This window comes from Nicotiana tabacum, unplaced genomic scaffold, assembly GCF_000715075.1.
Source record: "Nicotiana tabacum cultivar K326 unplaced genomic scaffold, ASM71507v2 Un00001, whole genome shotgun sequence".
In the NCBI taxonomy this organism is placed as follows: Eukaryota; Viridiplantae; Streptophyta; class Magnoliopsida; order Solanales; family Solanaceae; genus Nicotiana; species Nicotiana tabacum.
In genome coordinates, this window is record NW_027438239.1 from 2,434,987 (window position 1) to 2,445,946 (window position 10,960).

General features: G+C 38.7%; 1 protein-coding gene across 2 annotated transcripts; it reads right to left on the reverse strand.

The window, feature by feature from the left end:
• Positions 1-280: 280 nt before the first annotated feature.
• On the reverse strand, positions 281-4,863 carry LOC107768377 (uncharacterized). 2 transcript variants are annotated; one of them, XM_016587499.2, is made up of 2 exons: positions 4,550-4,863; positions 281-1,936 (listed from the first exon to the last, which is right to left on the reverse strand). In XM_016587499.2, exon 2 carries the CDS (start codon positions 1,895-1,897, stop codon positions 431-433), a length of 1,467 nt encoding a protein of 488 aa, XP_016442985.1. In that variant the 5' UTR covers positions 1,898-1,936; positions 4,550-4,863; the 3' UTR covers positions 281-430. The 2 variants fall into 2 exon arrangements, with proteins under 2 accessions (XP_016442985.1, XP_016442986.1); XM_016587500.2 differs by having other exon boundaries at positions 281-1,912; positions 4,550-4,757.
• Positions 4,864-10,960: the final 6,097 nt, after the last annotated feature.

A 10,960-nucleotide genomic window follows, 5' to 3' on the forward strand; every position in this document is an offset into this window, starting at 1 on the left:
GAACACGGGCAAAACATTAGGAAGAAAAAAGAAGTTTTGGAAACATTCCTACATATATTCAATTCAGAAGAACTATAATTTACTTTATTCTACATGTAATGTTACATATATACCACCTTAACACCTCAGTAATCGAAACATCACAGGAAATTCAGCCCAGTAAGTCAACACATAACATCATCTCTGCTTCAATACATTGCACAAGTGTTGTAACAGAAGCAGAATCATTATAAAGCGAGATGGAACACACTCTGGTAATATAAGAGGCTAGAAACGATTATACAAGTTGAATCCTTCACTCTTGCCTATATTTTGCTCGGAACATTCACGTAGTCCATAACAACTTTTGAAATTTGCACATTCGTCAAATTAAAAATAAACGAAATTGTGAATTCTCATCTAAACACACTACCCCTCTAATTTTACAGTTTCACTCTGATGCAGCATCTTCCATGTTCCCTTCAGTTTGTATTTCAGGAAGAGTTTCCAAATCTGTGCGGATATGTTTCTCTTCCAAGTGCGTGGACGAATCAGAAGTATCAATCGGATCATCTTGAACTTCTCCCGAATTCTCAGTAATTGAGGCATCCACGCCTTCATCAGTAGTTCCATTTTCATCACCAGTATCTGTCTTCTCAACCTCAGTCACATTGTTATCTACTGCTTCAACAGTTGCATTACCCTGGATGACTTTTTCAGCCAGAGAAGACTCCGTATCACCGGACACATTCAAAGAATCTACCAGAGTTGAGTCTACCCCATCATTTTCAGAAGAAAATGATAAATTAGAAACAAGTTGATTATCCACCATATCTGTAGTGTTGCTGTTTTGCTGTGAAGAACTAATAAATAGGTTGGAACCTCCAGAAGTTGTGTTCTCTACGGTAGCATTATATTCTTGAGTAACTGCCGGGGTTCCATTTTGTAGAGATAATTCATGCATCTGTGTGCTCCCTTCTGTCGAGTGGGTTCTCGATCCAGAGTTATCCGTTAATCTTTCTGTTATTGTGGAATTTGAAACTGAAGTATCTGCAGTAGTGGATGAGATTTGACCATCATGCTTCTCTTCACTGTTTGTTGTGTTTGGAGGACTGCCTTCTCCGTCTGCTTTACCATCTTCCACCTTCAAAGTCGCTGTTGTATTTAGGCCAGCATTGGTCTGTATACTGTTGTTAACACCAATATCACTCTTGGCTTCAGCAGCATGTTCTGCCTCTCGCTCTAACTTATAACTGTCATTTTCAGTGGTAGTTACAACTGTATCATGAGTCACTGCACTTGAAGCATCATCTGCTTTGTAATGTTCTTCACGCGCCTCATGTGAATTCGTCGAATCCTCTTCATGATCATGGTCCTCCAACATATTCTCTTCCTCCACCTGACTATCATTCACTTCAGGATCTCTCTCTTCAGTTTCCTTCTCATCATCTTCTCCTCTTTCCTTATCTTCATCAACAATATCCTCTTCTTGATCAACCTCTACATCAGATTTCTCTTGATCGTGGTCACCAACCTCGTCTTCTCCATCTTCTTGGCGCTCAACATTCTTCTCTTTAATCTTGTTCTCCTCTTCTAGATCTTCTTCCTCAGACTTATTTCCTTCTTCATCTTCCACTATTTCATCTTCTGGTTCCTCTCTATGCTTCTCATTAACAGTATCCAATCCCTCAATCCGGGGTTGGAGATCTTTCCTTCCAAGTTTCACAAGTTCATTGCTACTTTCAGTCTTTATCGGAAACTTAGCATCATTTTCATCAAATTCTTTCTTTTTATCATGGGAGTGCTTGACCTGGTAAATCAACCAAAAGCAAACAGCAAGCAACAGACAGATCTGTAAAACATGCTTAAGCTTGATTCCTTTGGATCTATGGTTCCTACCGGGTGACTGCTTGTACATGGTGAGTTTTACTATCTGTTTTGCAAAAAGTTACTGAATCTGTCAACAAGCACACTTACAAATCAGTTCAAGCACTACTCAACAGCTTCGAGGCAATTTAGTTATCAATCAAATTCAATAAAAATCGTGTTCTGGACCTGTCAAATATATTCAGAGCATAATACAATGTCTCCAGCTTATACAATGCATTTGGCAGGTTTAAGCTAGCTAGTGGGTTGGAGAAACTAGTGCTGATGGAATCTACCATTATATTAAGTTTGAGATTTGCTAAGAAAGTAAACTGTTGCTGTAAGAAGCAGCGGACCATTGTTCACATTGAAAACTTTGAAAAAGCTGGAATTTATGTTAGTGTTTACATCTCTTGGCTAAAGAGGCATCTCAAACAATTAGGAGAATCCCTAACAAGAGAGGAGTCATTTGGAAGTAGCGAATACATTTCCTGGTCAGGATGGATCAACTGTTTAAATTCACCAAAAGAAAAAACTATAGACATTTCAAGATCTATTCGTGCCTGACAAATAACTAGTGACCAATCCCTCCAGAACTTGACTTTGGCAAAACTTTATTAAAACTGACAATAGTTTGAATTTCTTTATAGTCAACATGATATGGCCAAAGTTTTAAGGCCATAATGTTCTGCCACAGTTGGACTGGTTTGCCTAATCGAAGAGCAACTACGCAATATCAAAAGAGCCCCTACCTAACTTGTTCACTGTAGTAGACCCCCATATAGTAAAGAGCCCACTTGGGTTCGAATGATACAATGTTCATACTCGAGTTGCCCAAACAGAAATATCAGGAATAGTATGATCCAGTAGGGCCTTTCCTTGGAATACTGTGAAGGAACTCAAAGTTATTAAATTATTTTATAATCTAAAAGGAGAACAACAGGACTCTTTTACAATATCATAACCTCTTTTCCCACCGCACCAGCAAACCTTGTTAAGGAGCCTAAACATCGTTCTGTTTCAAGTACTCCTTCCGTTTCAATTTATGTGTTAGTTTGACTGGGCACAGAGTTTAAGAAAGTAAAGAAGACTTCTAGATCTTGTGGTCTTAAACTAAAGATGTGTATAATGTACCAAAACACCCTTGATCTAGTGGACTTAAATATGCCATGTGGAAAGTTGTAGTTAAAGAGTTACTAAATATAGAACGAGGGATTCTTTTTATACAGACTAAAAAGGAAAGTAAACAAACATAAATTGAAATGGACGGAGTAGTATATGGAAATTAGGCGGGAGACTGCCATGTTTAAGAAGTCTAAATTATTTCAGCTCCCATGTAGCTGACAAACATATGGCACCACATAGGCTGACAATCAGTGATCTATTTTTTTCTGAAGTCAACTGTCAACTAGGTATAATATATGGTAAACTATAGGCTGGCTAAATATTTCTAAGCAAGAAGACCAGCTGTACTTAGGGATGTAATCACGATATCCTACCTCACCTCCTTATGATAAGGGAAGTGAAAAACGAAACAGGGGGAGAGAGAATGGCGGGTTGCGAATTTGTGTAAGAAATTAATTCCATGTGATGCCTTATTATTATTATTGCTGAGATGGTTTGTCTGGGCAATACCTATTCTAGTTACAGTCAATCCATTTGAAAGGAAATAACATTAGGTGCATCATCAAGGTGCACGGAAACTAACTCGTTATTTCAAAAAAAAAAAAAAAATTTGGTGCATTGGCCATAATATTATCTCATAATCCAACTAAACCACTAGTTCCAGTTTAATAAGGAAAAAAAGTTAATCGAGATAAATAGGAAACAATATACTTTCTAATAATCTCTGATAAAAGAATATGCTTACCCTAAATTTTAACGATGCCAGTAACAAAAATGTGAAGTTTTCTCCATTATAATAAGAGGGAAAAGGCAAACCGAGCGCAATTGAAGCCTGCTAAGGCTTCCATGGAAAAAGGCACAAGTTTTTGTTCAGCCACTTCCATGTCCTTGTACAACGCTATGGCGACTTGACCAAAAAGGCCAATTTAATTCATAAAAGATAAGTGCTGAGAGATTGCTTTCATGGAAAAAAGGCCCAATATTTTGTTCAACCACTTCTAAGAAAGTTGTCCTAATTAGCATCAAAGCGAGTCGACCCATAATCCTTGCAATGCTATAAAGAGTCGACCCAAATGAAAATTGGATGAAACTACTCCATAGTCACAGTTATAAAAGTATATTTCTTCATTCCCTAAATTAACTACTGGAATTGAGGAATTAAAACAGAATATGGAAGGTTGATTAATATAGGAAACCCTTCCAACAAAGAACCAACCTCCATAAATGTACTGAAAGACTAGGACAATTATTCCAACTACTTAAAGCCCAAATAAATTTAGTCCAAGAGGAGAATTTCAACCTAAGAAAAATCACACCCAAAAGACTTACTCGTTGAATTACACAAACCCATTTGCACAAGCAGACGATTTACCAGAAAAAAGATCAAACTTTATGTATCAAGCGACTAATATTCCTATTATTCATCACACTGCTTGTAATCCACAGAAATAGAAGTGAGCTAACACTAGTTGTAGCACAAACTCAAACACTCAACAGAACCACACAATAAGCAAGATATAAGCTTCAAAAATAAACCTTGAAACAGAAAAAAAAAATAGGGAAAGAAGAAAAGAAATACCTGAAAAAAGGAGCAGACAGTAAAGAAGCTTAGTTCCAAACTCCAAGGCCAAGAGATGGAAAAAAGGAAAGTAATACTGTAGCTTAGTCAAAGAGTTTTCCTTAAATAGTCTCTGTGTAGGTATGAAGAGAGATATAAAGCGGCCTTCAACATCTCTCTGTATAATTTTTCTGCGTCTCTTTCTTATTCGGATCTACAAAAGAAGTCTGTAAGTAGTGTGCACAGTGAGGGAGATAACTTTGGACTGGTTCGGGTATTTTTACTATTAATGGAGCGGGTCGTAGGTCTTGCTTTGTTGTCGTACAATATCAGTAGTATTTTCTTTCTAACCAATTTATGTGCACCTTAATTTATTTACAAGCACCTAGTAATTGGACGTACCATAGTTTTAACCGGATGGAAAAAGGACTAACATCTTCTTATAACTAGGTTGAGATTTTATTCTTAATCTTTCAAGATTTATATCCACATTATTGATCGTAAGTTGCACCGCTGAGTGCTTTATTGTCATATGTAAATATTATCTATTGGAAAAAACAAGAATTTAATTCCTGGATCATTAATTTATGTGGATAGAGCAAAAATAGAAATAAAATAAAATAATGAGCGTTACATTCATGGTCACATGCAAAGCCAACATGTGTTTATGGGTCTTGATATTAGGCTTGGGAATTTGGACCCACCCTAATTTTTAGAGGCGGATGTAATGAACAACTAACGAGCTCAACTGAATCCATAATTTTCGACACGGTGTAAAATTTTATATATAAAAAATCATTAAAATTGCAAAAATAATGGATATGAACTCATAACTTTAAAAAACATAATTGGTTCAATGTTAAAAACCTTAAAAGTTGAACTCATAGGATTTAAATTTTGGATCCGCCTCTCCTAATTTTATTATTCTTCTTTCCGTTTTTTTTTTCTGAACCATGCAACAATTGAATGTGAATTATTCTTAAGAACAAAACTCTCGCGTAAAAGTCAAAAACACTTTAAACTTATTAGTTAATATTTGTCTTAGAAGTTCTTAAAAGAAATCACTAAAGTTTGACAAATTGATGAATTTTACAACACTTTGCATTAAGATTGAGGGAGTTACATGTCTAAAATGAGGTCTGCCTCAACTACCCTCTTTTTTATTAGTCACAAATGTTTAAAAACGACCACTTTATGTAATCAGATTGCGAATTACTAATTCATTATTTAGTATTAACTTTTTTAACCCAAGATTTAGGCTTAGGTTTAAACAATTATATTTTCTAGTAAAATAGAGTTAATATTAGTCAATATTAATACTCAAAAGATGTGTTAACCAATTTTGTGTGGTAAGATAATACGAGTATGATCTAGGTAGCAATAAATGATGAAAACACTGTAGTATTGAATGATCCAAAAATGAAAGAGATAACATTTAATAGTAATAAATAGCAAAGAATGATATTTAAGTAAATAAAGGCATGTGAGTCACACGAAAATAGTGAGATTCTTTAGTATTCTTTTTTACAATGATAAATAATTGACGAGCCTTTGAATATTCGGGTTCTCCTTGGATCGTGGAAGAAAAGTTAGATAAGAATCTCAAGAAAAAGGTATATTTTGTAGGTATATAATAAAGCAAGAATCTCGGTGAATGTCAATGTGTTGTCTTACAAATGAGTATTTCATGTCCCCTATAACTATGTCTCTTTTTATTTATAAGGGAACACGTGCCAAAAAAATCCTAATAGTACAGATCCAGAGAATATCCACTGGAATATTCTCTGGAGAGTCTTGTTCTAAAACTAGTCATTAGTACTCTGTTTAAGACGAGTGCTCGTCCTCGACCTTGATTTATATTGACTCATCGACCCCGTCCTTTATCTTTTGTGAGATCACTTTAACTTTGAATGTGCCCTTTGTCGAAGTCATTCTGTGACACGTGGCAGCCCTTGAGGGCTCTCTTAATTGTGATATGGTCTAAACTTAAACTAAGATAATTTTTAGCCCATGTAGTTAGTCATTCCGCTTGTTGAGGTCGCTCTCGCAAGCGAGTTCAATGAGCGGATAATGTCATTCGTGGTCGGACTTATCGAATAGACCATATGGGTCGTAGTCCTCGTGGCAAGCAGGCAACTTGGCTCTCTGTGGGCCGCGTATTTCAAATCCCTTAAATTTCTCGGGTGATTTGTTGGAGCCGTCTGGTCCAAGAGAAGGACTGACATCATGACATCATGCATTATGATGATGCTTGTTCCCGACGCATTGTGTCGATTTGCGCGTGACCTTTGATTAGATCTGCCATTTCGATTCTGGTGCCAATTATGATGAGCCATTTCGGGTTTCGGATTTGGTGCCTCGATTTCTATATATAGGGGTTGTCAAACCCGAAGTAGAAATTTTACTCTACCAAAGTTTTGACATATCAAACCTCTTCTCTAAACCTTTCTTCTCTGTTTCGTTGCCCTATACTGCATCCCAATCTCTCTTTCTAGTACTCGTCTTCATTATCTCACAATATGTCAAACTTATCATCCGATGCTGGTGAAGGGAGTTGCGCCGCTCCCTTGGCGGTTGCGTTTCCTACCTATGAGGAGAATGTTTCTGCCATTGTTGAGGATGAATCTTTCCCGTCGGTGGAGCAGATATTTCCTCGCAACCCCAAAGCCAGGTCCGATCTCACCCAATCACTGGACGTGACACCTAAGAATTTTCTATCGACGATGGCATCCAAACAGTTGGCTGAATTTAAAGTCAAGTTTGTCTTCCCAACCACATCGAACTGATCCTTGCTAAAAGGGAATAAGTGGATGTTCATCGTCCTGGGTACTACGCTTTATATGCCTACCCTTTTTTTATCGGTTACTCGCTCCCTCTTCTCCCGTTGGTGGATGAGTTTTGTCGCCACTACGACATTTGTCCCACTTAGCTCACACCATACGTCTATAAAGTCGTCAGGATGTTGACCAAATTTGCCGAGCTTGTCGGGGTCGAAGTGACGCTGCGACATTTGGTGCACATGTTTGCCCCTAGCTTCTATACGGGGACGATGTTAAACCTTCGCCACCATGGAGGTAAGTGCTTGATGGTGAAGATGGACGACAAGTCCAGTCGTCAATTCTGGCTGGATTTCTTTTATATTAGGACCGAGGACATCGTGGCTAACATCGATGGCTTCCCTAAGGCTTGGAATAATACACGTAAGTATGCAATTTTTTCCCTTTACATCTTTTACATCTCTTCGCCTTTTTCGAGCTTGTTAAGTGATTTTTCCTTCCTTGTAGCCAACAACCAACCTCCTCCTCTAGTCATGCATATTACTAATTGGGTCGAGGAGATTCTCCCTCACGCCGTAAGGATTCGCGACGCCGATCTTCTTTAAGAAGTTCCAACTGACTCTCCCTTTAGCAGGTAACTCCTCTTTATTGGCCGTGGTCGTTGCACTTGTTTGTTGTATCTTGGCTCGCTTTGCTAATATATATGTCTTTTCTTTTCCTAGGTATGGGGTCTTCTTGAAGGAGTCGGGCCCCTATGCCCTCTTTTCGGAGGAGGACTGCTACGCCTGCTGTTTCTGCCCCCGCCGTGGCTGCTGGGCCCACTATATCTGCCCTCGTCCCGGTTGCTGCGGCTTCTGGTTATGCCTCCATCCTGACTTCTGCTCCTGCTCCTCAACTCTTATTGTTGGTTGACGCGGACGATGATGTCATCCCCCGGCAATGGGGATCTAAGGCCTCGTAAAAGGAGAGCCGTAGACGTTAGGGGGAAATGCCAATGGTCATTGACTCAATGAAGGGTGACTTCGTTATGTGAGAGACGATTGTAATACATGTTGGAGAAAGTACTGGGGTGGACTCCGAGGCCCTACAACTGGAAGAGGTGAATGTGGACTGATAAGTGAGGATTTTGACTGCTTATTAACGCCTTTTAGCTTTTGTTTTAGCCTAGAAGCATTGAATTGTGTTCCCGAAACTAATGAAATTATGCAAAATTGCAGGAATGATAGAAGTTGGGCTCTCGATATGAAATCCGACTCAAAGAGGAGTAGTCCAAGAACAAGGCAACAAAGGGCACATAAGCACACAATGTTCGGTCCGCAGAAGAAATTGGAGACCGCAGAATTCCACCTGAAGCCGCAAACAAAGAAGAAAAACTCAGCAGACATTTGTGCAAATTATGGACCACACATGAATTGTGCGGCCGCAAAATAGGGCTAAGAGTTCAAGATCAGAGAGTGTGAAAATTTTCAAGTCCCGGACCTCAGTGAATTGCGAACCGCACAATATTTGTGCGGCCGCAGAAGATAGCCTTGCGGCCGCAACCCTAACATTGCTGAACGCAAAAGATTGTCTTGTGGCCGTAGTTCTAAATTTGCGGACCGCAAAAAAGTTGCTTCGCGGCTGTAGTCCAGAATTGTGCGGCCGCAGAACTCCTGCTCCTGCTAGATGATGAAATCTGTGGACCGCACATGGAATTGTGCGGCCGCAGAACCTCCCGAGGGGTATGTTTGTCCGAGATTTTCAGACTTGTATAAATAGAAGAGTTTCACAAAATTAGGTTAAGTTTGAACCTCTGTAAACACTGTAGTCGTTTGCCTTTGCCATTTTTGGAAGTTTTCTTTGCTTTGGTGTAATTTACAATAGATTTAGCTATTTTAATCTTTTATTATGGGTTTAATTATTCTTTCTTCTTCATTTACTTCAAACCCAAGTATGAGTAGCAAGAGTTTTACTAGGGTTGTGACCCAACCCTAGTGTGTAAACCTTATGGGTATTTAATTTAGTGCTTGTTTATGATTGGGTGTTTATTATTTAGCTTAGTTCATGCTTTAATTTGAGGAATTAATGGTTGCAAATATTAGTTCATGCCTATTTGACTTAGTCTCTTCTTGAGAAGGAGAGACCTAGTCTAGGATAACTTGACTAACAAGAAATTGGGTCAATTGAGAGATTGATTTACCTAATTAAAGGTTCAACCTAGAGATAGTAATAACTCGACTTGAGCTTTTATCAATTGTTTTACGTGATACCCATTTAGTCTTATGAAAGCCAAATTGGGCAAAACCACTCTCTAACTGAGAGATATTGAGTGGGTAATTTAGAGTTGATAGCTACAATACACCTCAGTAACAGAACAAGCATTAAAGTCTTTTATCTCATTAGGCAAACACCTAGATAATGGTCACAACCCTAGGCTTTTTAATCAATTTGGAAAAAAAAAAATCAAAAACAGTTATCTCTAGTCTTCTTTCTTTAATTTGCAATCAATAGAGTAAAATTTAGAAATAGAAAACTAATCTTTTTGTAGAAGTGCAATCTCGATAATTCAATCACGCACATTGAAATATATATCCCTAACTCCTATCTTAGCTCCCTGTGGATCCGACCCCGACTCTTAGTTGGGTTTCTATAATTACAAACGACTGTTTCATACCTCTTTAGAGGTGTGCATTTGGACGTGATTAATTTTTGGCGCCATTACCGGGGAGCTAAAAATGGTGTTAGCTATATATTTGGGTGTGTTTTTGGAGTATCTTCTTTTCCTTCCGTGTTACTTGTTTAAGAAATTGTAGGTACAACCATGAAAAACAATAAGCTCGGAAATATTGCTTTGGGGGATGTGGACGTGGAGGATGACCAAGTGGATGAGGTTACTCTTGAACCTAAAGCCAATAGAATAGGCCGAGTGTCTCATGACAATGTGCCCGTTCCACCCCCACCTCCACTACGAGCGGCTCCATACCGGTTGTTACCCAATGAAGGATATGCAAGTACAATAGTCCCTCCCCGTATTAGGGCGGGAAACTTTCAAATCACCAATGTGATGCTCACTTTGCTAGAGTAACGAGGTTTCTTCACCGGTGCTCCAAATCAAAATGCATACAAACATTTAAAGGGGTTTGTGGACACTTGTTGGGGGAGCAAGTAAACAAATGTCTCCGAGAATGCATTGAGGCTAAGGCTTTTTCCATTCTCTCTAAGGGGGAAAGCTTTAGATTGGTTGGAACGTTTGTCTAACCATTCCATTCATACTTGGGATGAGTTGGCGAAAAAATTTATTTCTAAGTTCTTCTCTCCGGGGCACATGGCTATACGTCGGGATGAAATTCTAGCATTAAAGCAAGAGCCAAATGAACCACTACATGAAATATGGGAGCGTTATAGAAAAATGGTCAAGGAATGTCCCAACAACGATATGACGGAAAGCATGATTCAACAAACCTTCTATCGTGGGATTAACACGACCAACTAATGTGTGGTGAATCAACTTGCCAGTGGAAATTTTATGACTACGCCTTATGCGGAGGCGTGTGAAATTTTAGATGAAATGGCGGAAACATCATCGATGTGCCAATCCCGGGCTAATGTTCCACAAGGTGATCCCAATGTGATCCACCTTCACAAAGAGTTGCATGATCATGTACAAGCTATTGCC

Bases quoted from the DNA above. Each gene is read 5' to 3' on its own strand.
- LOC107768377 (XM_016587499.2), bottom strand. From the start codon at position 1,897: ATGTACAAGCAGTCACCCGGTAGGAACCATAGATCCAAAGGAATCAAG.